Source organism: Schizosaccharomyces osmophilus, chromosome 2, assembly GCF_027921745.1.
Source record: "Schizosaccharomyces osmophilus chromosome 2, complete sequence".
Classification (NCBI taxonomy): Eukaryota; Fungi; Ascomycota; class Schizosaccharomycetes; order Schizosaccharomycetales; family Schizosaccharomycetaceae; genus Schizosaccharomyces; species Schizosaccharomyces osmophilus.
Genome location: NC_079239.1, coordinates 394,019 through 410,824, shown reverse-complemented (window position 1 = coordinate 410,824; position 16,806 = coordinate 394,019). Strand labels below are relative to the sequence as shown.

Sequence of the window (16,806 nt, the reverse complement as noted above, 5' to 3'; positions counted from 1 at the left end):
AGGAATGCTTAAGTATTAGTATTTGTCTAGATTTACTATTAGGTATTTTGTTATTACATTCAGTCTTCGCTTCACGAAAAAATAATTTCATTCTTGTTTAAGTAAATTTACGAAAATAACCGTGAAATACAGAAAAATTGGGCAAGAAAGACACCACTCCCATGCCGGTCTTTGTGAACGGTAAAGTTACATCTAATCAACTATACATGGAAAGATCACACAAATTACGTCCAATTTAATTCTTTGCATTATCATTTACAAAATTTCATGATTTTAAGCTTGCTGGTATAACTCTTTGGTATGGGTTCACCACTACTACTAGAAAACGTATAATGACCGGGTACCTACTATTGCCAATTTTCTAGAATTTGGATTTCAATGATAAATTATCAAAAGGTGGACAGTTTGTCATGCATCCAAGCTTAAATGATTTGATAAGTGCGTTTGTGAAGAAATGTGTTAATCTTGAAATCGCTGAAATTGAAAGAAAAGGAAAAGGTCTACGATGTTTAGAAAAATGCGGCCCTGGACAGCTCCTATTGGAGGTGCCACTATCCAAAGTAATTAATGAAGAATTAATCATCGAACTTCGAAAGAAGGACGCTACCTTTGCCTCTATTGCCTCATCCGAAGATTGGGATGTTATGCCATTCAGAAAGCAGGTTTTATTCATTCTCTGCTACTTTAAGGGATTGCATGAGAAGGAGACGGAATGGAATCTATACTTGTCAACTTTTCCATCCTATGTTGGTACCCCAGTTCAGTGGTCTGAATGGGAAATACAGAGCCTTCAAGGCACTTCATTGTTCATGCCGGTAGTCGCCAAACAGAAATTTTTGAGAGAAGAATGGGAAGAATTAAATAGTACTCATGAAAGCCTTTGGTCAGGAGAAATCTCTTTGCCTGATTGGATACATGCCGATTCCTTATATAATAGTCGATGCCTTGAAAGCCCTTCGGGTAGTACAGTTTTGTCGCCTGTGGTAGATTTGTGTAATCACTCGAATCATGCCAATTCCAGATGGGATTTTACTTCAGATTCCTTGCAAGTGTATGCTGAGAAGACCATATCCAATGGAGATGAAATTACATTCAACTATGGTGCCTCCAAAGGCGCTGCGGAATTTCTATTCTCGTATGGATTTATTCCTCAGAACGTGAGAGAAAACACAACTGATGTTATAAAACTCTTAATCCCTAAAGATCCAAATGATCCATTGGACATTATTAAACGAAAATGCTGTAAAAGGCCACCTATGATTGAAATTGCTTCGGATTCTACCGGTATATGGTGGCACGCTCCATATTTATATTTCTCAATCTTGAATTATGAAGATTTCACCTGTTTTGGTTTGCAGGAAAATGAACACGGGGATATCGAACCACAATGGGAATTTGAAGGGCACAGAACTACCATTGAGGAACTCCCAGACTTGATACAAAAGTCTTCTTTGAGAGACTTGTACTACTTGAGAGTCTTTTGCCTTGTTCAGCAGTTAGCCGAAGCAGCTTTCAAACATAATATCGAAAGTGAGAATTCCATTTCATCTCGCAAAGATGCTGCTATGTATCTTTTGTTAAGGGAACGTAATCTGTTAACAAAGGTAATACCCTATATTCAAGGTTTCGTAGAAGAGTTTGCTCAGTCAGAAATTGTTTGTAATTATTTAGCTGCGCAAGAAACCGAAGGAGAACAATAGAAAAGTGGCTTCTGTAGATAGTATTTTTACCATTCTTGTACAATACAGTCAAACTTTTTTTTAGGCTGAAAATGAATAAGGTCTTTTTCTCAAATCTGTAGTCTGTTTTTATGAAAGCACTCATATATGCACCTTACTTTTACTATCGTTTATTTATTAAATTCTTGCTTTTTATAAAATTGTAATCTTAATTTAGGCTATTTCGCGAATTTTTCTTAAGCAAAACCGGTGACCGTACCATATTACTCTAAAAAAACCGATGGAAAAGCATATAACGGTAAAAATCTTTTAATTTTTTCCATTTGAAGAAGAATACACTGTTAATCTCTCAAATTGACTTGGATATTATAAAGGAAAAAACCTCATTCTTATTCTTACAGTATGGATCAAAACACGGATGCAGCAAAACAAGCTCCAGAATTACCAGCTTATCCACATGGCGGACTTGATGGAAATGCTCAATCATCTCAGTTAAATTCGTTTTTGAATCACCCTTCATACGCCTTAGGAAATAGGTTTTATAACAACCCAGGGTATATGGGGTTAAACTACGGGAACTATCCTGGGTTCAACTCGTTTTTACCTTCCTATAATGGCATCTCTCCTTTAGAATCTAACGGACCTGCGACTGAACCCATCTCCGCTTTAAGGACTATAGAAGGAATCGTCAGCTCCGTCGGTAGTATTGCTCAAGTAATGGAATCCAGCTTAATGGCAGCTCATATGAGCTATAATACCTTTGTTTCAGTAATGGACAATTTCAAAAAATTAAGACTGTCGATCGGCTCTTTATTCAGTATTGTTTCTTTAATAAACCGACTAAAGGTATTCATCTATAATATTCTGGGAATCAAATCAAATAATCCACTAACTATGAATAACTATAATTCAATTCGTACTGAAGAATACAAGCCCTCCTCTAAAAAGTCTAAGCTTCTTTCTGGTCTTTTGTTCGCTTCTCTTTTTGTTTTTCCATATGCAATTATAAAGATATCCAGAAAGATTTACGAAAAGGAGAAAATCATTGCAAAAGAAAAAAAATCAAAGTCTATACAAGAACTAGAATTTTGTAAAGCTGAATTTGACTTTGCAACAAGGGAACCAACTGTGGAACTCGCTTTAAGGAAAGGAGATATCATTGCTGTTTTGAGTAAATATGATTCAAACGGAGCGACAACTGGTTGGTGGTATGGAAGAAAACGCAACGGAGAAAAAGGATGGTTTCCTTCAAATTATTGCGCCCTCATTCCCATGAAAGGAGCAACAAGGTAGAATCGGTACTGAAATTAGAGAGGGATAATCAGGCTATAATTACGAACAAAACTAATATACTCTATGATTCAATTACTTAACCTTGAGCATTATTGCTATAATCTAATATAGGCTTGTTCCTGTAGTATCAAGCGAAATACTTAACTGGTAGACAAACTCTAGGTAAACAATAGTTCTATTATTAAATTTTAGACTACTAAAAGTCTGTAACGTTACTCAAGTGTAAACTGAACATTCAAAAAGATTCATCGATAGCTAATTCGAATTAAGCGTTAACATTAATATCCTCACTCTTAGGAGTGGATTCTAGTTCAGGAGCATAAGATACGTCAATATTATCATTTATTTCGCCCTGTCTGAAAATTTCTTGCTGCTCCTTTTCGGCTTCAGTTACGCCTGCAGAAAGAGGAACAGGAGAAGAGGATGAGGACGAAGAGGACGTAAAGTAATAGAAGCAAGTGATAACAACAGCGATAATAGAGAAAGCGACAGAAAAGATAGCAATGGCCATTTCGGGAGATTGAACAATAGTTGTAACGTAAGGATCCAGTTGAGCCACAACGGAAGGGGGAAGCTTAGCTTTAACATTATCATATGCATGAAGGAACAGAGTCACATACTTGTTTTCTTCCTCGTCCACATGCATAGATGGTTTCTTTTCAGTTCTTTGCTTAACCAACAAAGTTTGCTCAATTCTTGATTTGGGAACAAATGTTTCGTTACCCAAGCGTTCGGCATCTCCAATGGAATGGCCAAGGTAGATATTAGAAAAACGAATATTAGGTTGCATGGTCCAGAGCTCAAATCCAATACCGTAAATGGGGCCGAAATGAGATGGATGTTCATCATCAAAGTAATTGGGGTTCGCAATTTTGCGTGGAGTCCATTCACCAATATAATTAGGGTTGGGAATCATAGGAGGAGTCCAAGGGCCGCGGAAGTTAGGATTACGAACCATAGGAGCCTTCCACTCACCACAACCAGAGACTTCGAAACATTTGGGGTTAGCAATTTCAGGAGCAATCCAATCGCCGTCCTCTTCGTCATTCCAATCTTCGGGCTTCTTGGCCTTTGGATCAGCAACGTAAAGAGGCTCGTCCGCAAGCCAATCCTCGGGTTGTAAAGCGTCAGGATCGGGAATCAGACGAGGAGCATCTTCATCCCAGTCGTCAGGCTTAACAGCATTGGGATCAGGAATCTCAGCTTCATCGATCCAGTCTTGTGGCTTGAGGTCTTCTGGATCATAGACTTCCAAAGGAGGCAAGACCGGGGGAAGGAAATCGGTGAATAAAGAGCCAGAGCGAATTATATCACCGTTAACACGAACTTCGTAGGTTTGATCAGGATGAACAACAAGAGTATATAAATTGGTAATTCCAGGTTTAATAAGAGAAGCAGGCTTACTATCCAAATGCTTTTCAGAGAACACATGAGAGACGGGGTTCTCATGTTTAAAGATGAAGTGGACACGATCATTGATACCGCACTTATCAGGACCAAACATAACTCTGTAAGGCACAGCATTTGACATCTCCCCGTTAGGACGTTCTGCCAAAAGCTTCAAATAGGCACCACCACAGTTTAATCCTTCTTGAGCGTTGACTTCATATTGAACTACTAAATCTTTTTCTGGTTCGTCTACTGGCTCGTCGAATTCATATGAGATAGCGTGGTGAGCCGCCTCATCCTTCATTACCAATCCAAGTTCGCCAGCAACAGCACCCGGTGATTTGCTTTCCTCAGCTGCCCATTCACCATTGTAAGTCATTTCCTCTATACCATTTACAAAGCGTTTAGCATGAGAAGGAGTCCAACGCTCCGTCCAATCTCCCAAGAATTGTTCGACGAGAGGACCTTTAACCTCAGTAGGCTAACAAAACTAGTTAGTGCATTCATCCTTTGTAAAAATCTAGTCAGATAACCATTACGGAAATTTTTTGTAAAATTGAATAATAATCATTGTTTTAATTGACATTGTACTTCCGAGATGGAACAAAGTAGAATAGTAAACAACTTACGTTAAAAATTAAAGGTTCATATTCAATTTCATTATCGGCCACACAATTTTGAACATATAAAGAGCACAAAAGTGCAAAAAAAGATACCTTTTGGTACTTCATTTCGGACATATATTTTGGTGGTGGTGGTAGACAAGTGTGAACTTTCCAGGCTTAGGGAATTTTATGGTTTCTAGAAGGAATGAAATAGAAGAAATATTACATTAACGAGTCTGTGAACTTGGACTAACTTTTCTAGATAAACAAGGCTTGTAAAGATCTAGAAAAACTAATAAAATGAGAATGAGAATTGCGCTCAGGAAGTTCTGGTTTGAATTGCTTACAGATGAATATATGTAGGGAGTATGTAAAAGAGATTAAAATTACATGGATGAAAACATTTTAGAATGAAAAAGCATATAGCAAGGATGAACCGAATGCCGTTGTTTTAATACTGCTGTTTAAAACTTTGGGAGAGTACTTCCAACCATATCATAAGCTCTACCTTCCACTGTGCCATTTACAATTGAAATGCAGCAATTTCCTAAAAATAACAAGTCTTGTTTCCGTATTGGTTTCCCAAAGATGAACATCATTATCATGATACTGCTCATTCTAGCTAAATGAAGACTTACAGCAAACGCATACAAAAATTTAGATAACTTGACATTCACATGTCGCCATTTTATTTTATGACCTTTAAATGAGAAGCTTTTCGATAGCCAACCTGATGGCTTGGATTTGAGGAGCCAAATCACTAGCCTCATTGGTAGTAATACTAGCCGAAATCACAGGACGGCTGACACCGCAAGCGCGTCCAAGCGCAGCCTTGCTGGGAACAAAAACGTAGGGAACGTTCTTGTCTTCGCAAAGAAGAGGAAGATGCAACAAAATCTCGATGGGCTCAGTGTCGGCAGCCATGACAATGAATTCGCTGATACCACGGTTCAAAGTCTTGGTAGCCTCGTTAGCACCCTTGCGGAGTTGCTTGTAATGAGAGCCTTGTTGCACCAAGTCAAGAATTTGTTGAGTTAAGCCAGTGTCGGCTAAAGGAAAAGCCTAAAAACAGATGTTAGCGCAGATCTCGTAAAACAAGAATTAAAAGGTTTTTAAAAAGCTCCAAAGCCTTTAATGTAGTAAACCACTCAATGGTTTATCCACTTCATCATAACTTTACACATCAATTCGGAATCGAAAAGTTTCGTTTCGAATTGATACTTTTCCAGCATGCTCCTTTGTATTCTTATAGTATTAACATACCTTAGGATTGACAGACATGATTATACGGGTTCCTTGCTTGTATAAGTGAGTTTTTTACACCTAAATGAAATAGTTGCTCGCCCAAGTTAAGAAAAATTTGCTCGGTGACTTTTATTTTGTTACACAGGTAACGATGTCACCTCTGCATAAAATTTTGCAGAATCTGTTTGGAAAAGTGATTTATGGAAATAGAGTGAAAAGTAGCATTAAAAGGCCAAATAATTGAGCAATAAAAGGCATGAATGGGCGCAATTTATACAAACTGCCAAGTTAACTGAATAGTGAGAATACGATTTGGCGGTTACATTGTTACTTTGCACTCACACAGAAAACCACCATATGTGGTAACGTTGAATTTCAGTATTGAAAGTATGTTATAATTTGTTTTTTTCTCTTGTTGAATAAAAGAGGAAATTGGACGCTGAATGACTGAATGAAACTTATACCCTTTAATTTACAAGCTGCCGGCCATGGAGAAGTCCTCGTTAGTGAGGATAAACGGTACCTTGTGAAGCCCTGTCTTGACAGTGAAATCTACTTTTATAAGTCCTGTAATGAATGTGATACACTTCGGAAGTGGCTTCCACGCTTTTATGGGAAATGGGATGTAGAGCATGCAAGACAGCTACAGCTTGACATGGATGGTTTGCGAAATGATACAAATCTTGCGATGAGTAGTCGCGCTTTCATACTGGAAAATATAATACATGCTATGAAGCGTCCTTGTGTTATGGATATTAAACTTGGTAGACAACTTTGGGCATTGGATGCCTCCCCTGAGAAACGCACTAGGCTAGACGTGGTTTCACAGATGACTACGAGTGGAAGTCTTGGGTTTCGGATTACTGGAATCTTAGTATCAGATAAAGCATCTCACTCTTATACTACCTATTCTACGGCCTGGGGGAAACAGCTTGCCAATGATACGATTTTGCAAGGGCTTTCGGTTTTTTTCTCACCCTGTCCAGACCATCTCAGAAAGATTTTGTTAGAAAAGTTCTCCAGTCTACTTAAAGATTTCGAAAAAGACATTTCCTCCCTTTCTGTCGAGTTTCGGTCATCTAGTCTTTTGCTTGCATACGACCTAGAGAGTACGGAGGATTATATGCAAGTTCTAGAAAAAGAAGGAAGCCAATTGTATAATATGAAATTGATTGACTTGGCACATTCTACTTGGACGCTCGGCAGCGTAGACGAAAACACACTATTTGGAGTCCGGAGTTTGAGAGAATCCTTTCAAAAGCTGAGTCAAACTAACCATTGCTAAAATTTTTAGTTATGTTTATTGGTATATCTAGAATTTTTTTGCAAAATAGGATTCCCCTGCAGTTCTTGTTTGATAGATCCACACTGAGGGGAGTACCTGGTTTTTTTTTGTCTGTTTACGCATCGAAGCTTTGGATAAGGCTTCCACCTAGATACATCTATAGATTTTTTTACATAAGTAATGCATTGGAAATGGTTTTGAGCTGTTGTTTATGTTGTACATTTCTTACAGATAATCTTAAGTATTGAACGTCTACTTATTATTACATTATTTTTAAAAATAGTAAAGAAGAAAACCGAACATAAGAATTATGAATGAATGGTTTTTGAATGATTGTACTTCTAATGTTGTTCAACTATGACTAAAGGGCGACTCTGAATCCTCAGAGTTGCCTTAACCACTACCACCTCAATAGCATCCTTTCAGAAAATGGATACCGAAATGGCTGTTAGTATGTCAAATTTCTTACAGGATCAGGCAGCGAGAGCTCCTGAACAGTTTCAAGAATATTATTTCGTTATGGAAGATCTATATGAACGAAAGTATGTAGTCTGTGATGATAGTATATCAGAAACGAAATGAATTTCAAAAGTAGGGCCAAGATTAACCTTGTTTTAGATTATGGAAACAATTAACAGATAAACTTATTCAGTTTTTCGAAACGCCCGAAACTATTCCCTTACGACTTGACCTTTACACAAATTTCGTTAGTGCATTCCGATCAGATATAAATCAGCTCAAAGCTGTTTATATAGCGTTGAAGGCATTTGAATCTTGCTCAAATGAGGAAGCCTTTCGCAATTTAACCCAGCTGATTGAAGGTATTGATGAAGAGAAATTTAAGGATGCCTATGTTTATGCTTTGGTTGCTATTGGTCGAATCAAACTTGTCTTTAATGATTTGGATGCAGCAAGAGATATTTTAATTAAAGCCGATAAAGTTATTGAGCGAATTGATTATGTGGAAAATATCATTCATGCTTCATATTATAGCGTTAGTGCGGATTACTACAAGGCCAAAGCCGATTATGCCCAATACTATCGCCATTGCCTTCTTTACCTGTCCTGCGTTGATTTAGAACAACTATCTCGAATGGAAATGGAAGAGCGCGCTGTTGACCTTAGTGTCGCTGCTATTTTGGGTGACATTTATAACTTTGGTGAGCTTTTGCTACACCCTGTTTTCCAGGTTTTAGTGGGTACTCAGCATGAATGGCTACATGACCTTGTTGTGGCTATGAATGTTGGTGACTTGGCTAAATATGAGCGTCTCATGGCACACATCAACAAAATTCCTCTTTTGCAAAGTTCTGTGGGTCTACTCGGCCAGAAAGTACGTCTTATGGCATTGATTGAGCTTGTTTTCCAGTTACCTCCCAATCAACGTACTCTAACTTTTCACACCATTGCTAAAGCAACTCGTATCCCTTCCCATGAAGTTGAGTTGTTAATTATGCGTGCCCTCAGCGTTGGTTTAATTACGGGGTTGATTGACCAAGTTGCACAGATCGTAAATATTTCTTCTGTTCAATCAAGAATCCTCAACCACTCTCAAGTTGCCAGTATGGAAACACGCTTACGTGATTGGAATCAAAACATCCATTCATTGAATAATATTGTTGAAGCTTCTGGCAAAGGAGTTTTTGTTTAATGTTTTGCGTTTATGCATATGAAAATGGAAGAACATAAAAAATTCAAATCATGACATTGATAGAAATTCAACTAGATAAAATGAATTTGATGGTTTTCTTATCTTTAAAGCATTCAAAAGGAGCGGAATGTACTACAAAAATGTTAAACCAGCTAGGCAATTTTCAAAGATGTTTCATCTACTGGATAAAGAATCCAACAGAATCCATAAAGCCCTATAAACAATTAGTAAAACGTTGAATTAACGAAGTTTAATCTTGTCTTACCGCCAGCGTTCCGTAAAAGCCAACCAATCTGGAATTTTCAGGAATTTTATACAGTTTTTGACCACCGCCATTTGCATTACCAAAAAAGGGGCTAGTGTTGCCATTTTCCAAAATAATACTAATTCCATCTACCCAGGCTCCACTACGAATAAGAAACCCGGAAATACTGCTGCCTGTTGTGTCGAAATCGTGAGGACTTCCCCCACAATTTCCAAGAAGGGCAGATTCTGAACCAAAAAAGACTTCAATACCATCTAAAGCAAGACCACAATGCACGCGTACTTTAGTGATTTTCTTGTCGGGTGAAAATAAAAGATTAGTTAGTTCATTCCCGTTGCATCCACGAAGACCAAATCTTTCGGAGCGATATATATTACCAAAATTGGTAGAGATCTTTGCATTCCTAATGATTCCAGGAACATCACTCAAATCCATCGTTTTGTAATTCCTAGTTAGGATTCGGATACGATAGTCTTGACCAGAATCGGCGTTCGACAGCGATCGAATCTCTGCATCAGTAAAAGCAGCTTTCTCCTCAGGAGGATTGAAAATTTTCCATCCCTTGGTCTGACCATTATATTCAATTTCCGCAAGGAATATCCCAGCATCATTTGTAAACACTATCTGATCGCCACTTACATAGTAACTTGTTTCAACGTCTGATGGATAAGGCTGATCAAAAGGAAGTCGGAAAAGTGGATGATAATAAAATCTTAATAGGTCTAAGTAATGCCACGAGCATTCATCTTTTGGAAGTACGGGAGCAAGACCTTTACTTCCTGTACGGACACATTCAAATTCTCTCGTTGTAAAGCTACGGTTAAAAATTGGGTAAGAACGTAGCATAATGCCATCTGGCTGATGAGGGCATCCAAGGGTATGACCAAGTTCATGTAGTATAGCTCCAATTCCAATATTAGCACACTCCCAGACAGTAGAACTTTCATTAGCATCGTTTGCTAAGTAATCGGGAAGCCTTCTGACATCGCTGAAAACAGGTACAACATATTCTAAAGCGCTAGGAAAAGAATGCAAAGAATGGGAACCAAAGACACCTAGTTTATGCATATCAGTACCACCTCCTAAAGCAACATGGCCTCGGACTTCTTTTGAAGAAGGATCATAGCGAGTATCTAACAACATGCAGATGTAATGCCATGGCTCTGGAAGATTCAATTTATCAACGGCATTTCCAGCAACGTGAAAAAGTTGATCAGGCGGAGTAGATCGAATTTCTTCAGCCGTTTTGTCTGATCTCAATACATGAATTGAAGCAGTCAGTCTTTCAGTGCCCCATGCTGACTGACAAGACATTGTGTCAGGTTGGACGTTTTCTTCCAAGCGAAATGTACGCCTACCAAATCCATTTCTGTACATACATTCGGCAGTAAATGCTTGCCAAAGATAAGCTGCGCAACGCAATTTGCGGATCGCTTCGTCAAGGTCATTCTTCATGCCATAAGGAGCGTCAAATCTTAAATCAGAATCTCTTCCTACAACAAGGCCAATTCGGTAGAAAGGATTATCATTAAGAACTTGATAAGTCAAATGCAAAGGGAGTTCAAATCCATCATCGGTTTGAAATAAAATTTCATTTTCGCCTGGCACTACTTGAACAAGAGCCTTAAAGTAAGACTTCGTGACAACCCAAACCTGTTGTGGAAATGTATCGCCGGAATGCTTCACTGTTACTATGGCAGAAGCATGGGAATTGTTTTTGGTGACTCTACCATGAACAATGACAAATCTCTGTTACGAAAATTCGATTAGCAATGTGAACGATTTGAAATGATATAATAGTATTCTCATAAAATAATCAGAAAAACAAATTCTTCCTTACATGGTATACAGTATCATTGTTTTGAATATTGTCTAGAATGATTTGACTCATTTCTTATGTGTAAGTGAGTGAAGGTGAAAATGCCGTAAGATATATTGAAGTTAAGCAACATAAGAATGAATTCGATTGGTAAATATTGGCACCAAGGTATATACTTTCATTGAACTACACAATATGTAATTTATATACTTTTAGCAAGTAAATGTCCAAGTGAAGCATGATGGTTTCAGACTAACAACAAAACATAATTAAACGCTGGTATTATTTTGATTATCGGCAAGTAGTCAAGACTTGTGCATTTAACCATGAATCCAATTAAAAAAAAGAACTCTATACTGATTTTTCATGTTTGATCTAAAAGTCAAATAGATATATTTAGAATTGCGAAAAAAAAATGCAAAACAAACGAAATTCGAAAACAATGAACGGCGGAAAAAGGAGAGAATTAAGTAAAGTAAAAGACAAAGTCGGAAAAAAGTCAAAAAGAATGTTCTAGGGATGCTTAAGTATATAGAAGGTATAATAGGAAAGGAAACCAGGTTTAATAGCAATCTTCATCCAAGCTAGTTGCGTAACCTGACCTGTTCAGCAACGCTTTTCTACTAAACCTGTGAGAAACTAAATTAAACTTAAATAACAATGCGGCGGCCTGTGGTAACTTGAATCAAGATTGAAAACGAAAGACTTTACGTAGCTTTGTTTTGTGAAAACGGTGAGTTTTCCGGATGGAATGGGGATGCAAAAGCTTCATTTTCTAAATGCTTTCCATGGGAAGCAGGTGAAGAATCTCGCTGAGAGTTCAAATCGGCTGTAACAAAGGGTGATCTTTCCGTAACGTTCTCGAAATAATTAGCAGCTGAAGGAATGGTGCTTAATTCTGTTTCTTCGACTCGACTGTCCCACATATCATCAGCATCTAAAGCCTCAAACTTTCCGGAACGAGCAAAGGGATTCTTCAAAAATTTCCAGGATCTCGTAGAAGAAGAATCTCCCTTGTTCATAGCGCTTCTTCTTCTAGCAGCATTAATTAGACGAAGAGTTCCATAGGACACAAATAAAAAGGCAATCGCACAAATGATCGATACCGCGACAATTCCAAGAATACTCATCTTCTTTGAGCGCTTCCAATTACCAGTTACAAACTATTTACAAGAAGAAAGGAAGAAAGAATTGGATACTCGAAAATGAAATAAAGGTAACGTCAAAGTAAATGTACGAATCGTTGAGAAAAATTTTGTAAAGGACAGATAGTTAGTTACACTTACATAAGTAAAGTTTTTTATTATATTATTGTAAAGAGAAAACCAAAAGAAACTGTCTAAAGAACATGAAAAACGTTAAAATGAAACAAAAAAGGAATTTATACAAAGTAAGAAATTAGCCATTTAAAATTATTGTTAGAAAAAAAAAAAAAAAAAAAAACTCTAGTAGGGAAATGGAACCCAAGTAACTTGCAAAAATAAGCAAACAGCGAAGCGAGAAGCTATATTTGATGTTTTCATGAATTCCGAATTTCAATTACCTATTCAGAGGTTTCGGATGCATCAAAAATGACTTCTTGTTCTTTTGTATCTTCATTAAATAGTTCCCGCTGAGACTGTTCAAAGGTTTTTTCTTGTATTTGAAGCTCGTCGATCATTTTGTCTGAAATGTGTGAATAGCCTAATCGTTCCTTTAATATCTTTGGGAGAAGCCAACGATACTGAAGATGTCCTTCAATCAGGTCCCCAACGTTGAAGTTTTCTACACATGATGAGTTTACTGCAATGGGCTCCAAGCCTGCAGCATGGGCCTGAATACTATTCGTTTTGTAAACCAGTTGTAGCACATAGTCGTTTTTAGAGTAAACATTTACGAATCTTCCTGACACCACACTTCGCATTTTCCTCCAAAGTTTGGGGTCCGTAGATGCTGGCGTTCCCATTAATATAACATTTTCTACGATACCAATTTCACCCCGATCAGCTAATTTAAGTAAACATTCAAAAATAGTTCTTGACCCCAAAGAAAATCCGATCAATGTAACTGGACGTTTTCCTTGTGCTCTCATACACAAACCGTTGGCAAGAGCTTCTCCGGCTTTGATAGAGAGATTAAATACTACCCTCCATGAATTACCCAAAATGTTTCCAATCCTTAAGAGGCCTAGAGGCCAAAGAGCAGCAGATAAAGGAGCCAAAATTGTTCGTTTAAGTACTTCATCTTGAACCCAACCCAAACCGGTTGTAAATAGAATACGAGATATAACTTTTCCTAAATCAACAAAAGCCTGAACTTCGAATTTTAAAGCATACAAATCTCCCCAATAGTATGATTTATCACCAAAGGTCAGAGGATACCAAGTGTCAGCAGCATCTTGGGGGCTTTCAAGCCATCCGGCGACGCCAATCGTCATGGAAAGATTGGAAGAAACGTCTAATGGAATAAATTCAAAGTCACGAATTCCTCTTGAGATTTCGTGGACTTGATTCATACTCATTTTTGCTCCAAATCCTCCAAAAAGTGCGGTAATCATGGGAGCAGATGTAATCACGGCCCCCAAATAAGAAGCTCCGACCACAGTACCAAGTCCCAATCCTGCAAACAAAACGCCTAATCCGCTAACTACAAAGGGTGCAGCCAGTCCGCCTGTAATACCAATTAATGCCCCTCCGGTGATGCCAGCTAATCCCATAGTAATACGTTTCCGGAGTTGCTGGGACTTCGATAGTTCATACCATTTTTCGTTTGATTCAATTTTTTCAAAAGTCTCTATAAGCATAGACGACGTTATAAACTCTGCCTTGTGGGGAACTTCTTCGGGCTGGTTTAATTCTTTAGAAATGAGGTATAGTAGTTGGCGCGAATTCGACGAATAATCTTCCAATGAAATTAAAAGAAGAAGCAAACACTTGACAAAGCATTCGCCCTTTTCTGCTTCACTAAAAGATTTGAATTTCTTAACTTCCGCCGCATCCTTGGGCGTCGATGGATCTAAAGCATTGCCTGTTCTCTTTACGACCGTTATAGCCCACTCATCATATTTTTCATGGAACAATTCCCACTCTTTTCTTTCTTCTTCCGATAACTGGTGTTCATTTTCGTAAAAAGAGGAATCCCGGGTTTCTTTCATACGGCCCAACGTACTAGCGATTAGGATAGTATATTTCGTGCAATATTCATCGTCAAATAGGGATATCAGTTGCTTCTCTGCCATTAAAACGTCAGGTATCTGTTTGTGAGCTGTGGAATTTCAAGAATTCGTGAAGATTACATAAAGGTTTCACATTAAAATTCAAAAAGTAAAGCGCATAGGATTCGTTCAACTCGACATCTGAATAAAAAAATTATTGAGTTTTCACACCAACGTCACTTGCTGTTGCTAGAAGATTGTCTGGTTCACTACAATAAGTATTGTTTTCCAACAAGTTACGTCTTTTAAACAAACTGTTTTATACAGAAAAAGAAAAAAATAAATAAAAGTTTAGAAAACATTAACATATGAAAAACTGAAAGAACTACTTAGCTACATACATATTAGCGAACATTTGACGTTGTAAGGTGGACTATGAAGTGTGTCTAAATACGGTTACACCAATCTCGACCATGTCGTACTTGGTAGCCGCAAAGACTGGGTTCAAGGACTAAAGACAGAAGAGATGCGATAAATATACCAGTGCTGTCAGAAGGGCTGACAACGCTTATGGCCATCTCACTGTCGATATGACCAAGGTTTTGCAAGGTGTGATAGACATTGACATAAACGGTTCCACCAATAAGTCCCTCAACAAAGATTATTAATAACAAAAAATGGTAGCTGTGAATGAAGTAATATAGTGACTGGAGGATTGTAAAACCCAAGATGCCAGATTGAATAACAGAAAGCTCCAAAACGTAAGGAACCTTAAGCCATCCTATAGAGGAGCGCGATATGAAAACCCCGAGTTGGTACATGGTTTGATATGTAGGGTAAAAATCACGAAATGAGTTTAGTCCTGAATCTTCTGGGGGGAACAATAGAGTAGGTGCTACTCCGACATTAATTGTATATTCAGAAAGGTAGACTAAAAACAGCGGCAGCATATGAGATAGTAAAAATGGCTTTGCAAGATAGAAGAATACCCTTATAGAGGAGAGAATGTTTTTGGAAGAACTAGTTCCTCCTTGGTGAATTGCATCGAACGGCATTTGGTGAGGAACAGAGATATGCTGGTACTCGGGCTTTGGTAAAATGCAGAAGTAATTAAAAATTAAGAATAAAGGAAGAAAACTCGATATCAAAAGGGTGGTACGCACAGTAAAGTTAAACCATGTTGTGAACACAAGGTAGAAGGATGCACCAAACAGGCCAGCTAAGCCAGTGCCAGAGCTCCAACAAGTCAAAGCGGTAGATTCATACCTACTAGAAAGCTGTAAAAATGTGATTTCACCAAAGCTTGACGAGATAGCTGCTAAGGACACGCCGAGCATCCTAGACGAGACGGAAGATGACCAGGCGATCCATTGCATCCCAAAGAAAGATAGGAAAACACAAGCCAAGACCCTTTTAGAAGCCGAGTATCTATGAGCTTGTAATATTGAAGCTAAAAGTTTACAAGAGAGAGAAGGGACGATATTAGAAAGTAAAACAACCCCTTTGGATATCTTGGCGCCTACTAAATCAAGCGCAGCAGATAAAATAACGACGTAAAGAAGATTGTTTAGCAGGCCAAAGATTAAAAATGGAAACCCAACCTTGCTTCCTTTCGGAAGGTAAGTAGAGGCCATTGACAGTATGTTTTTTAAAATACTATAATTATTGAAACATTCGATTTAATAGACTAGAATTTGCAGGATGTACCGAAAAGATCGTTGGATAATTATTGTTTACTTTTAAATAGACGTTTGTTTAGGTTGTATGTGTTGGGCAGGATTACTTACGTATATTAGTTTAAGCTTACAAATAAGCTTATTTCCCGATAGTAATATCCCAGATCGCAAACTGGGTATAAACATTGATCGAAATCTTTATTTAACACTGACATTTCTATTCATTCAATGATAGATTATTATAAAATACCCCGTTCATAAAGATTATATTTTGAACTCTATGAAAGGGCAATCGTAGTGTTAAAAAATTGATCCTACAAGGCACTCAAGTAACGTGGCCTGTATAAACAAAAACATTGAATATTGAGTCTACTAGACTGGAACAAGTTTATAGTGAATACAATAAATAAAGCGATTTTTGTTTTTATTCCTTTGCACATTGTACTTGACCCTGGTATTTTAGACCAACTTTGACTAAGAATAAAAAATAAAACGAGTAACAAACTTTGAAATGCTCCTATATTGAAGCTCTTCCTTCGTTGAGAAGAAAGATTGGAGCAAAATAAGAAATCAGGATAAAAAGATTGTATATTTAGTATGTTTCTCGGGATACCTGGAAAGTATTTCGCTTACTTTTATTTAAGCCAGATTTGCTTTCGCATGAATAAACAAATCCAAACTCCAAATAATCTTATTTAATGGTAGAATATCAAAGAAACTATAATATAAGATTGATTACTTTTAAGTTGAAAACCTTTCGAATCGA

General features: G+C 37.6%; 10 protein-coding genes across 10 annotated transcripts; 4 read left to right on the top strand and 6 right to left on the bottom strand.

Annotated features, from left to right (window-relative positions):
• Window positions 1-410: 410 nt before the first annotated feature.
• set8 (lysine methyltransferase Set8) lies at window positions 411-1,700 on the top strand (the record flags this gene model as incomplete). The annotated part of the gene is made up of 1 exon (XM_056181487.1): window positions 411-1,700. One exon carries the CDS (start codon window positions 411-413, stop codon window positions 1,698-1,700), a length of 1,290 nt encoding a protein of 429 aa, XP_056038418.1.
• A 381-nt stretch (window positions 1,701-2,081) lies between these two features.
• pex13 (peroxin 13) lies at window positions 2,082-2,972 on the top strand (the record flags this gene model as incomplete). The annotated part of the gene is made up of 1 exon (XM_056181486.1): window positions 2,082-2,972. The coding sequence occupies one exon, from the start codon at window positions 2,082-2,084 to the stop codon at window positions 2,970-2,972; it is 891 nt and encodes a 296-aa protein (XP_056038501.1).
• A 265-nt stretch (window positions 2,973-3,237) lies between these two features.
• cnx1 (calnexin Cnx1) lies at window positions 3,238-5,101 on the bottom strand (the record flags this gene model as incomplete). The annotated part of the gene is made up of 2 exons (XM_056181485.1): window positions 3,238-4,842; window positions 4,991-5,101. The coding sequence occupies 2 exons, from the start codon at window positions 5,099-5,101 to the stop codon at window positions 3,238-3,240; spliced, it is 1,716 nt and encodes a 571-aa protein (XP_056037519.1).
• Window positions 5,102-5,668: 567 nt separating this feature from the next.
• On the bottom strand, window positions 5,669-6,247 carry snu13 (U3 snoRNP-associated protein Snu13; the record flags this gene model as incomplete). Its single annotated transcript, XM_056181484.1, has 2 exons — window positions 5,669-6,028; window positions 6,230-6,247. The coding sequence occupies 2 exons, from the start codon at window positions 6,245-6,247 to the stop codon at window positions 5,669-5,671; spliced, it is 378 nt and encodes a 125-aa protein (XP_056037521.1).
• Window positions 6,248-6,662: 415 nt separating this feature from the next.
• Window positions 6,663-7,496, top strand: arg82 (inositol polyphosphate kinase Arg82; the record flags this gene model as incomplete). The annotated part of the gene is made up of 1 exon (XM_056181483.1): window positions 6,663-7,496. One exon carries the CDS (start codon window positions 6,663-6,665, stop codon window positions 7,494-7,496), a length of 834 nt encoding a protein of 277 aa, XP_056037520.1.
• Window positions 7,497-7,925: 429 nt separating this feature from the next.
• rpn9 (19S proteasome regulatory subunit Rpn9) lies at window positions 7,926-9,147 on the top strand (the record flags this gene model as incomplete). Its single annotated transcript, XM_056181482.1, has 2 exons — window positions 7,926-8,038; window positions 8,115-9,147. 2 exons carry the CDS (start codon window positions 7,926-7,928, stop codon window positions 9,145-9,147), a joined length of 1,146 nt encoding a protein of 381 aa, XP_056037523.1.
• A 178-nt stretch (window positions 9,148-9,325) lies between these two features.
• SOMG_02690 (metallopeptidase) lies at window positions 9,326-11,303 on the bottom strand (the record flags this gene model as incomplete). Its single annotated transcript, XM_056181481.1, has 3 exons — window positions 9,326-9,361; window positions 9,413-11,161; window positions 11,253-11,303. 3 exons carry the CDS (start codon window positions 11,301-11,303, stop codon window positions 9,326-9,328), a joined length of 1,836 nt encoding a protein of 611 aa, XP_056037522.1.
• A 635-nt stretch (window positions 11,304-11,938) lies between these two features.
• On the bottom strand, window positions 11,939-12,361 carry SOMG_02689 (Schizosaccharomyces specific protein; the record flags this gene model as incomplete). The annotated part of the gene is made up of 1 exon (XM_056181480.1): window positions 11,939-12,361. One exon carries the CDS (start codon window positions 12,359-12,361, stop codon window positions 11,939-11,941), a length of 423 nt encoding a protein of 140 aa, XP_056037627.1.
• A 413-nt stretch (window positions 12,362-12,774) lies between these two features.
• Window positions 12,775-14,448, bottom strand: mil1 (lipase/AP-1 adaptor complex binding protein Mil1; the record flags this gene model as incomplete). The annotated part of the gene is made up of 1 exon (XM_056181479.1): window positions 12,775-14,448. The coding sequence occupies one exon, from the start codon at window positions 14,446-14,448 to the stop codon at window positions 12,775-12,777; it is 1,674 nt and encodes a 557-aa protein (XP_056037628.1).
• A 362-nt stretch (window positions 14,449-14,810) lies between these two features.
• btn1 (battenin CLN3 family protein) lies at window positions 14,811-15,998 on the bottom strand (the record flags this gene model as incomplete). Its single annotated transcript, XM_056181478.1, has 1 exon — window positions 14,811-15,998. One exon carries the CDS (start codon window positions 15,996-15,998, stop codon window positions 14,811-14,813), a length of 1,188 nt encoding a protein of 395 aa, XP_056037632.1.
• Between the last annotated feature and the right edge of the window lie 808 nt (window positions 15,999-16,806).